The 14,631-nt window shown below is 34.0% G+C and overlaps 1 protein-coding gene across 1 annotated transcript; it reads left to right on the top strand.

Moving 5' to 3' along the window:
- Positions 1–11,444: 11,444 nt before the first annotated feature.
- On the top strand, positions 11,445–12,640 carry LOC126671693 (uncharacterized). Its single transcript, XM_050365487.2, has one exon. It carries the CDS (start codon positions 11,507–11,509, stop codon positions 12,380–12,382), a length of 876 nt encoding a protein of 291 aa, XP_050221444.1. The 5' UTR covers positions 11,445–11,506; the 3' UTR covers positions 12,383–12,640.
- Positions 12,641–14,631: the final 1,991 nt, after the last annotated feature.

Raw genomic sequence — 14,631 nt, 5'->3', positions numbered from 1 at the left:
TGGTGTAATTTATTTGTAGGTCCGAATGGATCCTTTTATTTATTTGACTCGGACGAGTCTAAATTATTTTTTTTTAACTAAGATTCAAACGACTCTTGTTAAATTGTATGTATTAGGTCTCGAGCGAGCCTATAAGATTTGTTTCGCCAAATCGCCTTTTATTTCAAAAATGGAAATAAGTACAAGCCATGAATTTATTGATAATACTTTCTCAGGTGTTCTACATTCCAATATCTGGGTACCATGGACCCAGTTATTGTCTTTAGTCTATATGCGCCTTTGCCAGTAGCTTCTTCTATGATGAAGGGGCCTTCCCAATTAGCTTGCATTTTCTTTACTCCTGCGTTTCCTCTGCCAACTTCCGCGTTTCGTAAGACCAGATCGCCTCTTTGAAATTCTCTAAATTTCATTCTTTTGTTATGGTATTTTGCGGCTTGCTTCTTGTATGTAGCGGCTCGGGCTGCCGCTTCATCCCTTCTCTCCTCTAGTAGGTCTAGACATAGTCTTGTTCTAGCCTCATTGGTTTCTTCTTCTAGATAGTTTACTCTGATACTGGGTATACCAATTTCTACTGGAATTACTGCTTCAGTGCCGTAGGCGAGCCTGAAAGGTGTTTCGCCAGTTCCTTTTCTAGGAGTTGTTCTGTATGCCCATAGAACGCTGTATAATTATTCTGCCCAGTTCTCCTTATACTGAGAAAGTCTCTTTTTTATTCCTTGTGCTATGGTTCGGTTGGTGACTTCTGTCATTCCGTTTGTCTGAGGGTGCGCCACCGAAGTAAATTTCAAATTGATCATTAGTCCTTTGCAAAATGCCTTGAACCGCTTGCAATTGAATTGTTTGCCGTTGTCTGCTATTACAGTGTGGGGTATGCCGAATCGGCATATTACTTCGTTCTTGAAGAATTCCTCTACTTTGGCTGCGGTGATGGTTGCGACAGGTGCTACCTCTACCCATTTTGTGAAGTGCTCTATTGCGACGATTAGGAATTTCACTTGATGTTTTCCCGTTTCGAACGGTCCAACTATGTCAATCCCCCAAGTGGCGAACGGCCATGGGCTTTCCATTGGTCCTTGAGGCACTGCCGGTACACGACTGATGTTGTCGTGTCTTTGGCATTTATCACATTTCTTGACTAATGCTTTTGCGTCTTCTTTGATGGTCGGCCAGTAGTATCCCTGGAGTATTGTTTTTCTTGCCATGGTGACTGCTCCTTCGTGCGCGCCGCATATTCCTTCGTGGATTTCCTTTAAGATGGATTCTCCTGTCTGAGGCGAGACACACCTAGACCATGGATGAGTTAATGAGGTTCGGTAAAGAACTCCATTGTGAAAAGAGTAGTTGGCAGATTTTCTGATGGTGCGAATGGCTTCGACTCTGTCTGTTGGTAACTCGCCGCGGTCTAGATATTTGATCAGTGGAGTCATCCAGGAGTCGGCCTCCTCGATTGCCATGACTTCTGTTTTTCTGGTGCTTGGTGATTCGAGAATTTCTTTTAGCTGCATTTTAGTGAATAGATCTCCAAGTTCTGACGCTGATTTGGCGATGGCGTCGGCTTCGGTGTTTTCCTCTCTCGGGATTTGAATGATTTCCCATTGTCCTCCTTGTGCTTCCAGCTGTTGGAGCTGTGTTTTGACTTGACTCAGGTATTCGATCATCCCTGTTTCTTTGGCTTGATATTCTCCCTTGACCTGATTTACCACCAGCTGGGAGTCGCTATAGATCTTTAGGATTTCCGTTCTTATTTCTAATGCGAGGCCGAGGCCTGCGATTAGGGCTTCATACTCAGCTACATTGTTGCTGGCGGCGAATTGGATGTTTACTCCATATTCGATCCTGATTTTTTCGGGTCCTTTGAGGATGGCTCCTGCTCCAGCTCCTTTTTCATTCGACGCTCCATCTACGTGGAGTTCCCATACCAAGGCTGGTTTGGGTTGGCCAGTCTCGGTTGGAGTTATTTCTGCTACGAAGTCCGCCAAAGCTTGTGCTTTCAGAGTCGGGCGAGGTTCGTATCTTATGTCGTGTTCGCTGAGTTGGATGGACCAGTGGACTAATCTTCCGGAGGTTTCTGGTCGTTGGATCGCCTTTCGCAATGGTTGATTTGTTCTTACCACAACGTTGTGACTTTGGAAGTAGTATCTCAGCTTTTTAGCTGTGGTCAGTACGACAAGTGCCATTTTTTCGATCTCGGGGTATCGTGTCTCCGCACCCTTCAGGACTCGACTAATGTAGTAGATTGGCTTCATCTCGTTATCTTCCTCCCTTACCAGCACTGTCCCGATGGTCTCGTGCGTGGTGCTGATGTATAGGTATAGTGTCTCCCCTTTCAGCGGTCTGCTTAGCAATGGAGGGGTGACGAGGAACTTCTTTATTTCTTCAAAAGCGTTCTCGCAGTCTTCATTCCATTCAAATTTTTGTGTTCCTTTGAGGGCTTTGAAGAAAGGCAAGCATCTTTTTGCTGAGCAAGACATGAATCTACCGAGTGCTGTGATTCGCCCGTTGAGTTTTTGGACTTCGTTTATGCTTCTTGGTGCCTTCATATCCATAATTGCCTTGATCTTTTCGGGGTTCGCCTCTATTCCTCTTTGAGATATCATAAATCCCAGGAATTTCCCGCCTTGTACGCCGAACGTGCATTTGTCAGGGTTCAGCTTCATTCCGAACTTATTTAGTATGTTGAATGTTTCTTCAAGATCTTTTGCATGGGTTTCTTCCTTCTCGCTCTTGATGATTAGGTCGTCTACATACACCTGGACTCGTTTTCCTATCTCGTCTTTGAACATGAAATTCATAAGTCTTTGGTATGTTGCTCCAGCATTTTTCAGGCCGAAAGGCATTGCCGTGTAGCAGTAAGTTCCTCCCTCTGTGATGAATGAAGTCTTTTCTTGGTCTTGCTCCTTCATCTGAATTTGGTGGTAGCCTTGAGCTGCGTCGGCTAGGCTATACATCGCGTGTCCAGCAGTAGAGTCCACGAGTTGATCGATATCCGGGAGAGGGTAGCTATCTTTAGGACACGCTTTGTTTAGATCGGTGTAATCCACACACATTCTATTTTTTCCGTTGGCTTTCTTTACGATCACTACGTTAGCTACCCATTCGGGGTAGTGGACTTCTCGTATGAATCCTGCTTTCTCCAGTTTTTCTACTTCTTCAGCGATTATTTTCTATTTTTCTTCCGAGAACTTCCTTTTCTTTTGCTTCACTGGGTTCGCCGCTTCTGCTACATTTAGATCATGAGTAATGACTTGGGGGTCTATTCCGACTATTTCTGATGCGTTAGCAGCGAAGGTTTTGACGTTGTTTTTCAGCATGGCCGTGATTTCGCTTTCGGTCTTCGGGTTCATGTTTGCGCCGAGATTTACTCTTTTCTCCTCGTCGAGTTGGAGTTTCTTTGTTTCGCCTTCTGGTGCTGTTTCTTTTTCTTCGATGTCGTGATTAAGGATTTCTTCTATTGCCATTGCTTCGCCTGATTCTTTTATTGCTTGCTCGTAGCACTTTTTCGCCTCGGCTCGGTTTCCTTGTATCGTGATAATTCCTTGTTTCGTCGGTATCTTCATGGTTAGTGCCTTTATGCTTGTCACGGCAGCTGAGTCGTGGAGGAATGGTCTCCCCAGTATTGCGTTGTATGGCAGGTCGATTTCTACGACGCTAAACCGTGTAGGTAATTCCTCGCTTTTCCTTGTCCTTCCTAGCTTGACGTCGAGGGTAATTGTTCCGTTGGGCTTAATTGGCAAGCCCCCAAATCCTACCACAGGCGTGGCATTTCTTTTTAGTTCCGCTAGGTCTCCTCCTAGGCTTTCGTAGGCCTTTCTTGTTATTAGGTTTATTGCGCTTCCTTCATCGATCAGGATTCTCTCAACGTTCCAGTGTTCGATGATCATGGCCACTACCAGAGCTTCGTTGTGCTCTTCAGCTATTCTCCCGAAGTCCTCCCCGTCAAAAGTTACTGGAGGAGGAGTTGAGAGTTCTGTTGCTTTTCGTTTTCTCTGTGACGTTTGATCCTTCAGGTTTACTCTTTCAGAAGTCATCTTCTTCAATGAGATTTGTTTTTGAGTTCAGAAAAGCTCCTTCTTTTGAAGTTTAGTTAAGCTTTTCCCACAGACGGCGCCAATTGATGGAGTCTGCCTTCTGAACCGGTGAGTGAACCTGCAAAACAGGGTAGAAGCTAACCGGACGGTGGTTGTCCGATTAACTCTCCGATGCTAAAGTCAGTCTAGAGCTTTGAGCAGCGTTTTGAGTATATGAATGTAATTGTGATTCTAGGCATACCTCGTGCTCCTTTTATAGTAGTCGAATATACCTAGTAGAGTTGTATTAGGCAGGTGAATCCTACTTTGTAGGGATTCGGCCGTATTGTAGAGATTCTCCTGATTTGTCGGGATCTACCTTAATCTGATAAGAGTCCTATTTATGAACGTCTTCCTAAATAGTCTTATCTTCCTAAAGTAGAGTTTATCCTTCCATATGTAGTGTTTGTGTCCAAATAGGACAAGATTTCCATATTTAGTCGTTTACCCGAATCCCGGGCCTGACGCGCTCTTGGCGGATCATGTGGGATTCGGTCTTTATTAGCGTGTTACCGAATCTTAGAGATTCGGCATCTCCTTCATACCTTTTCGGTCTTCAGGGGGAGTCCGGTGTCACCTGAGAGTAGATCTCCTGCAACTCGGCTCCATTATACTTACAGTAGGATTCGGTATCCATCAGTAATAGATTTATATAAATTTCACTGTAAGAGAGAAGAGATTATACTATTCGAATGTGTCTAAATAGAGAAATACTTGTGTGAACTTAGTTCGCCACGTAGGATTATGAACCCTCCATTAAATACATGACACATGGCGTGCTTAAATACCATAACCAATCAATAAATAGCATTTAATTCTTATTAAAAGATCACTAATTAATGTTATATTTATTGATTGGTTATGATATTTAAACACGCCACGTAGTTAAAGGGATAAGAAAAAAAAATTCCGACCAATCTCCGGCTGTTGGACTCCGTCAGTATATTTTGATATTTTTCTACTATTTCTATTGTTTGTTTTTGATATGCTCGTATATTTGTTAAAAAAAATGACATTAAACACTCATATAATACACATTAAACTGTGTGATCCATATTCAAAAAAATTAGCTGGTTCAAATTTAGTAGTATCTCTTTAATTTTTTTAAATTAAACGCCTCTAAATCTAACCGTGAATATAAGATGCATTTCGATAATTATTTTGATAGAAAAATAGAAGCTGAACATGGAAAAGAAGCGGTTCTAGTGGTTTCTTGGATAAAGAAATGTTTGCTTTTTAGTTAGATCTGGGACGGAGAAAAGTTGACACAACCTAATCTACACATCAATTACAAAACCTTTAGCAGTTTTGAGATGCCTTAAATCTATGTACATAGTTGGCGCCAAACACGTGTCAGAAACCCATTACAAGTTTACAGCTTAAGCCAAAGGCACTAAATAATTAATTGCATTAAAAAGGGGGGTTAAAAAATTAATACACGACGTGCATGAATTTGATTGGTTGCATATGCTTAAATCATGAGGTGTTACTAAATATGGGAAGCAAAAGAGTAAAAAAATCAAAAAAAGTGTGGTTTGTCTCCCATAATTTAATGAAAGGGGTTAAGCAACATAATCTATGTCATTGTCTTAAAGATAGCATGGAACTTTTGCATAAATCTCTCATTACCACTTTTTTAACTTCCATTATTAGAAACAGATATATTTAACTCATGACTACCTTCTATAGAGTTGAAATTTAACGTCACTTGATTGTTAAGTTTCAAGACCCAATTCAAAGATATGTGTCATATTGCAAAGGATATCTTAGTTTAGGATAACTATTAAACATCATATTTATTGAATCTTATTAAATAATTTTTTTATCTATTTTTATTAAATAGAGTATTTTTATGAAATTTTATTTTGTCTAAATTATTTTATTTTTTAAAAATCAATCTAAATTTCCACTTTGGCTTAACTATTTATTTAAGATTAAAATTCAAAATTAGATGAATTTATTAATATGGACAAAATATTTATTTTATTCAATTTAATAAAAGTTAATTATTTTCATAAATTCTCATTTTCATTTTAAATATTTTTTTTTATTTTGGTTCATTGAATAATAATTCTATATAATTGTAATTTCATGACTTTGTAAAATAAATATTCCTTTTAAAAAATAAAAAGAATTGCTATCCGTACATATACTTCATTTCATAAACTATATAATATATAGTCAGCGAGAGAGTGCGAGAGGGAGATCAGTTGAAAACAAAAATAATAAACAATCTTCTTCTTTTCCAATAATGATTTTTAAAATAATTGTCATTTAATATCCCTAATTATTGTATAGTTGTTCTATAAATAAAATAAAATCCGCCTCTAGAAGCTGTGGGGTGGCCTATTTCATGATTAAAGTGATTACTTATGTGATAGAATAAAAAGAAAGGCTCAGTAAATTAATATATTCTCCTCCCCTCTTTTCCCGTTGGTTATGAAGCTAACCCATCCTTTACTTTTCTAAGTGGCTGCCTAAATATATTGGTAGATAAGTTCTAAAGAATACACATATAGATACATTCGATTCAAACCAAAATGTCTGGTTTGACGAATTTTCATGTTCGTCTAAAATCGAACCAAAATTTGTAAAAGTGTCATTCTTCAAACCGAATTATTTGGTTCGACGAGTTTTCATGTTAATTTCAGAAATTTTTGGTTCGGCTTGCATTCAAACATAGTTGAACTATTTTAAGATCAACATCAAACGGAATCAAAAACTTAAATTTAAATTTGGTTCTGGTAGATTTATTTTTCGGATTTGGCCAGTTTTTGCACACCATATCACACAAATCTAATGTACTCACTCTCATTCCTGCTAAAATGCACAAGCTGCACTAAGAAATTACCAATCAGATGTACATTTTTATTCTTCACAGTACAGTATGTTGTCGAAGGGGACAATATAGTCAATAAATGCATTTTTTTTGTCTATTGTAGTAAAACTCACGACATGAAAATAAAGAATGTACTATTGATATTCATGTAAATCTTTATTTTTATCATTCCATTTTTATGTGTAAAAAAACAGCAAAACACTTAGATTAACTAAGCTAAAATAAATTTATTCTAACTCAATTAAAGAATTAAAATTCGAGTCCTGAATAAAGTGGTGATTGGATGACATCTGATCTGATTAATTAAACCAAGAATGAATGAGAACAAAATTACCTTATAGCCTAAAACTTTATTCATCTCATGGGGATAGAAAATGTCATATTTTTAAACATTAATAGTGTCCAAAAAAATAATTTCATTTTTTTATTAGCAGAGAGAGGAGCGCTTATAGACCGAATAAACTCACGACTTTAATAAAATACTATACAATTTTTTTACAGTTTGAACTATAATTCGTTGGTCCAAACTAATAATTCTAAATAAATAAATTTGCAAATTGGTAAAAATAAAATATTTGACCTTAAACTGTCTAAAAATAAGTCAAAATACATATATTAGGATATTGATTTGAAAAATTCAAAATAAAATGATTTACTTTTTTCTAGCTACCATTAGCTTAAAAACCTTTAGTTTTTTATATTAATTAAAATTCAATAGTACCAAAAAGTAAAAAAAATCAGACTTTTAGAAGATTTTTTCAAATTTTATAAAAACTATATTGATCATTTTGATGAAAACTTATCTAATTTTTTAAAATTATTTTAATCGTGCATGATTAATTGTGTAATTTCTCTAAGTATGAGAAGAAGAAAAATTGTAATCGAGATGGAAAATGATTTTCATAAATTATAATTTTATAATTTATATTAATTTGATATTCCATATAGACACTATTAAATAGATTTAAAAAGATTCGATAGACTTTAAATTTTTGTAAAATGTTTGAATAAATTTTGGGTTAATTCCTAAAAAAATCACGAACTTTACACAAAGTTTCATTTTAATCATGACTTTTAAAAGTTGTCATTTAAAGGCACAAACTTTCATATTGTTTCAAATTCATCATTTCAGTGTATTTTTATTGACTAAATTTATCACTAAACTATTAATAAAAGACCAAAATTATTAATCAACATCAAATCTTATTATCTTTCGGTTAGAGTATCTAGGATTAGAAATTTTTAGTCAGATAAAATACACCGAATTTTATTTTAATGATAGATTTGAAATAAGATGAAAGTTCGTGCCTTTAAATAACAACGGTTAAAGGTCATGATTAAAATGAAACTTCGTATAAAGTTCGTGATTTTTTTAAAAATTAACCCATAAATTTTTGGTAAGTGTAAATTTTTGGGTTTCTAGCACCACTACCATATAACTGAAACCTGTTTTTCACATGCATGACTGGTGACCGATGATAGATCACATTCAATGGCTATGATCGCTTTTTGGTTGCAACGAAAATGAGGTTCTGTAAGCGTACGTGTACTCCTATTGGCCCACACAGAAATATGTTGATCCAATCAAAATTATTAAACTAAAGAAGTTTCAAAGAGTATTATGAAGATAAACATGTTTTCAAAGGTTGAGTTATATAGCCTGAACCTGAAGCAAGGGCCAAGGAGGAAGGTTTTGTACTTTTCAAGTTTTTGGACATATGCTCAATGGGACAAGTAGACTTGAAGTAGAAAAAATAAATGTCCATAATGAAAGCAACGATTTTTTTATTTTATTTATTAATTTTTTAATATGGTTCATGTATAAGTAACATTGTGTATAATTAATTACATCATGCAATTTTCAATCTAGAAACAATATTAGTAATAATGTATCCACTCATTAAAATTGACAAGTAAAATAAAAAACGACTCAGAGGCGTTTGCTTTAATTTTTGCGTGAAATTTTATCTTTTATTTTTTTAAAACTCTATTTAAGTGTTTAATGAATTTTTAAAAAAATTACTGATAACTTGTTGAACATTCAACATCAATTATTAAAATTTTTGAAGTTTTTTTTACCAATATTTGATAACTGTGTTAATTTTATTTACTTTTTAGACAAAATTATCACTACTAAATATTTTATAATATATAAAATTATTTAAACTGTTGTTAATAATTTATAGCTTATAAAATTATCTTATTTATATTATAGTATCCATATTTAAATAATTTTTAAAACTAATTATAATTTATTTAAAAATAAAAGATGATAACTATACCATCTAAAGTCATTTAACATATCAATAGCAATAGCTAATAATTTTTTTTATCAAACATGTATTGTGTATCAACTAACAGTTATCAACTATCATCTAAAAACTAACAATTAACAACTATTATCTACAGCCGAATCAAAACTATCATTTTATGTTTTTGGTCTATTTAATTACCATTCCTCGTGTCTCATAAATAAATGTTTATTTACACATACCTTTTCAAAATTTAAATTTATGTTTTTTGTTTGTATCTATATTAATTAATAATAATTTTCAATATATCTAAATTGTGAATATTGTGTCAAAATATTAAGATAAAAAGGATTAAAAATAAATTCAATTAAAAAATATTAAAAGTATAAAGTGAATTTAGATATTATAAAAAAATATTTTTAATAGCATGAAAAAAATTAAATGTCTATCAAATTCTAATATAATAAATATAAGAAGTTAAGTTTTTTTAGGAGGAGACAAGTTTATATAATCTACACTTTGTATAAAAAAGTGTAAATGAAAAATATAGGAATCATATTAATTTATTTATTTTAAAAATGTAATTAAATAAATTTAATCTCTCATATTTTAGAACTTAGAAGAGTTATGTTTTTAGTACGAAAAATGTATACACATGCGCTATAGTTAGGAGTGGTCTTTTTTTTTTGGGTAAGTCTATCCGGTTTCCAGGGCTTCGCTCTGACTAATTCGGATCCGACCCGCGTCGCGCACCTGGCATGCTGGGTGAGTCTTTCAGTAGGATTTTCTGCATTCACAAGAGTCGAACCTGAGATCTTACTTAAGCGATACCAAGGCACTTACCACTTGGACCAACCCTCATTAGTTTTAGGAGTGGTCATTGTTCAATTATCAATAATTCTAATACAGAACCATCGGTTAATGGCTCCAAATATTAGAGCCAGACTTATGATTTGGTCTTAATTTTGGCTAGAAGTAAATATAGAATTTGATAAATATCAACTCACATACAATATTTTTTTCAAAAAAAATTAGATATATTATATATATAATAAAATGTAGGTCAAATCCTTAAAAAGATAATCAAACTATCAAAAAAAAAAGATAATCAAACTTTTACGATTTTTATTAGTTATGACCAATTTTTTTAAAATTTGCAAATATAACTCATTTTTTTGACAAATTATGTTCATTTTATTGCCATTTTGAATCGATTTGGTTTTTTATTGTCATTAAACCTTTTATTATGACACAACACGCAAATATTTGAAATTTTACTGTGATTCTCTCAAGTTCATTTTCAACTTGAGGGGGTAATGTTCACAATTTACACCGTTTATTACAAAATGAACAATGTAGATTAATTCGATTAAAAGTATACTTTTTTAATTTACACAGTTCATTTTATAATAAACGGTGTAAATCGTAAACATGACCTTCTCAAGTTTATTTGAACTTGAGAGAATCCCAATCCTTAAATCTTACATGCAAGATTGTGATGTTGACAAATAAATCGTTTTGATTCAAATTTGGCTATAAAAGAAATATAATTTGTTAAAACTGGTTATATTTGCAAATTTTGAAAGATTTAGTCATAACTTATAAAAATTGCAAAAGTTTGGTATTTTTTTAGAATTAGGCCTAAAATGTATAAAAACAATATTATTCAACTAAAGTGTAATCGATATTATCAGAGTAACACTGGCCTATATGTGGAGCTAGATTGAGTTAAGAAATTCTCCTTTCACACAAGTGATTTGTTTCTGTTTTTGGCTGTGGACTCTCTGTTCAGCTGTAAATTAGAACTACAAAGGACTGTAAAGAACACACAACAAATCGTCGTCGTTTCTTCCTGTCCCAAACTCATCACACGTTTCAAACCTTATATACATATCCGTGGCAACATCTACCGTCCACGTGTCTCCTTTATCACCTCCGAAACTACATTTAGTTCTCGAAACCAATTGGCCCAGGTGTCCATCTTCTCGAACTATCACACAAAAATAAAACCCTAATGACTGACAATGCACGAGCTTCAGAATGAATACGTGCCCCTCTTTGGCCTACAGAATATGACACTCCTACAAATATTATTGGTTACTCAGTAGGGCCCAATCACAAATCTTCGCAATTCAAATGGGTCCCCACCATGGAACTCCTAGGCGCCACGTTATTCATCTCAGCCAATCCCCTTTCTGCGCTGTTGAACCTACTGCTACACACGTGTCAGCTTTCCACACGCGTCATGTGTATACTTCGTATAAATACTGCTCATTTCTCCGCTTGGCATCTTGGCATTTATAGTGCGTTAAAGAGAGTCAAATTTTTACAGAGAGATTGTAAAACAAATGGACGGCAGAGGAGGTTGCTGCATCGCTAGATACGGCGGAGGCGGCGGTTATGATATGTCAACGGTGGATCAAATCATGTTGAGATACCGGCCGATCGCACCGAAACCGGCAACGAGCAGCTCACCTTCACCGGAGTTAAACGAGGTTAGCTCATCAAGGTCAAGCAGAGGCAGGAAGAGATCGAGCAATACAAACGGTAAGAGGTGTAATAATATGAATAATAATAGGAAAAGAAAGATTATCACCGACGATAAAGCAGACTCGACGGTGGTGACGCTGGCTCTGCTGCCGGAGACACCTGACTTACTCTCACCAAAACAGTCAAAGAATATGCCTACGTGGCTTAGTTTTGGCGGCAGTAATAACAATAATGACGGAAATACCAACCGTCCTGATCTGATGTGGATGCCAGCAGATCATCATCATCACACGGTGGTGAATAATCAGATGACAAGAGCGGTGATCGGCTCATGCGTGACAGTTGAATGCATAACAGACACGTGGGTGGACGCAGACGGATTAGGGTACACAGACGAAGAAAAGAAGATAAATCTAGAGAGGGACACCTGTCCAGGGTTTGTATCCGACGGTTTCGGTAGAGTGACGTGGACGAACGAGGCGTACAAGAAAATGGCGGGCCAGGGAGAAGAATTAGAAGGACGATTACCATCAAGAGAAGTAGTAGTATGGTTGGTGATGAAAGATAGAGTTACGGTGACGGCAACGGTAGGAAATAACAGGGCGTTTACGTGTAGGGTGAGAGTGCAAAACGAGAGAAGATCAATAACAGTACCGTGTGACGTGTGGAGATTAGAGAGTGGGGGCTGTGCATGGAGATTAGACGTCAAAGCTGCACTCTCTTTGGGCTGGTAAACTATAAAACTGTCGTTAAACCTAAACAGTAAACAACCATTTATACATATCATATGCAGTATCTGTTCAGTTTAGTTGATTATCTATGCATTTTAGTGTAACATTAAAAGAATTGTAAATATTTTTGTCCGACCCTTCAAGAAGAAGACTGTATGCATATTTTCTTTTGCTAGAAGATGAAAGTGGTGTTTATATTTCTAACATGTTTAGTTAAAGCTTTATGAATATATAAAAAAGAGATCTGGGTCGTATTGTTTTTGTGCTTTTTTCCCCCTTTTGCACAGTATGTAGCTAGCTTAGCTGCATGCTTTATGCGTATGGTTGTAAAGTTGCCGGCTAATAATGAGCAATCTCTCTTCAAATGTATTAGTTCTGCCCATTTTATAGAGGTATAATCTGATCACGTATGATTATTAAGTCTGTATAATCTAGAAAAATAATATATCAAAACAACTGGATTCATCATGAATTAGAACATGTGATCGTATAAAATTAATAATGTGATTTTGAAAAAATTAAAAAGTTCAGTAATGTAATCATAAAACATCACAAAAAAGACACACTAGAATATATGAAGATGTGATTTATAATTTTTTAAATGATAACTAATGATATATATACATGTTTGTATTCATATTATTCTTTTGTGTCTATTAATTTCTTTGGATTTTTTCCGTATTAAATTTTAATCAAACCCAAAATAAAATATTTATGAAACCATCAATTATGTTCGATAAATTAATATTTTCCATATTCTATTAGATTTTTTAATTTGTCTCAGTTCGACCTTTGCACTTCATTTTTACCATCCTAAAAAGAGGTGCATGGGATTAAGTTTGGTGCAAGACCCAAAAGCCATTTAATCAAACCTCTGGTTATCTATTTTGACAATAGAATTAATTAATTTAATATTTATTTAAATAAGAATTGAAATCTCGTTAGAATACGACTTACAGGCGGTGATGAAGCCAGACCTCGACTTCAGAGTGGGGACATTTAATTATAAAGAATATAAATATAATATTAAAAAAAATACACTAAAAATAATTATTAAAAAAATGATCAAATATTTATATATATTTTTATTTTAGTTATTTTTATTTTATATTTTTATTGGATTAAACAGATAAACAAAAATAACCGACTAATTTAGCTAGTTTAGTTTTTCATATTAGTTAATTTAATTTAATCAGTTTTCAGTTAAAATTAATAATTTGATCGATTGAAGAGATAATATAATATTTCAGGTTGATTTGGTTTTGTTACATCTAATGATTCTTATATTTGTCCACTACACAATGAAATAGATAACACGGTCACAAATATGAGAAAAAGGGATAACCGGACACGGCGAAACAATGTTATTTTATAGTTTTCTATGTAAAAAGTGAAATTTCGTGTCTTAAATGTCAATTTTTAAAATGTTTCTGAAACGGGACACCTTAATTGAATGAAGTGTGCGTTCTACCTAGACTATAAATAAATCCATCAACTAAATTAATATAGCTTGCCTCTATAGCTAAGCAAATGGACAGTTAAATCAAATTATATAGGTTAAATTTGATTAAAAATTTTGATAATTTATTTGGTTTGGTCCATAAAATATTATGGTTAAGAGCTGTAATTTTTTGACTAACTGAACTACCTAAATATTTTATTTAAATGGAATTACCTAAATATTTTATTTATTTTATATAATTAATTAATTTTTTTGATATCTTTAAAAGTAATTTTTTTTTGAGGTACCCTACCCTGTCTCTGTCGCTGCTTACAGGATTTTGCTGCATGTAAATATCAGATTTTTAATTGTAAAAAGGATGTTAAATTTATCAAACAAATTAATCTCTCAATCCTTTTGATTGATTGTGTTTGTATTAATCTTGTTTGACTTGATACTTGATAGAAACTCACAGCGTTTACTTGATTTCTTGCGACATTGTCTTTTTAGTTGTTACGAATGCGAAGAATCCTTCCTAGTTATGTTTCCATGAACACAAAAACAATGGTCTGAGAGACTCTCAAGTCGGTAAATTAATTCTGTAATGGGCTGAGTTTTATACTCATCAAGGCTTGTGTGTCTTATTGATTTGTTTTAGGCCCATTAATTACATCATCAACTGTAGCTATCCGGTAATTTTCTAAGTGTTTTATACTCACTTAACTAAAAATATATTAGTATGTTTATGTATTTTATTATTTAAACATAATACAGTGGTTTTAGAAACATATATGTTTCTTACGAAAACATA

This window comes from Mercurialis annua, linkage group LG3, assembly GCF_937616625.2.
Source record: "Mercurialis annua linkage group LG3, ddMerAnnu1.2, whole genome shotgun sequence".
Lineage (NCBI taxonomy): Eukaryota > Viridiplantae > Streptophyta > Magnoliopsida > Malpighiales > Euphorbiaceae > Mercurialis > Mercurialis annua.
Note: the sequence above shows the minus strand (reverse complement) of the source record. Positions and strands in the feature narration are given on the sequence as shown.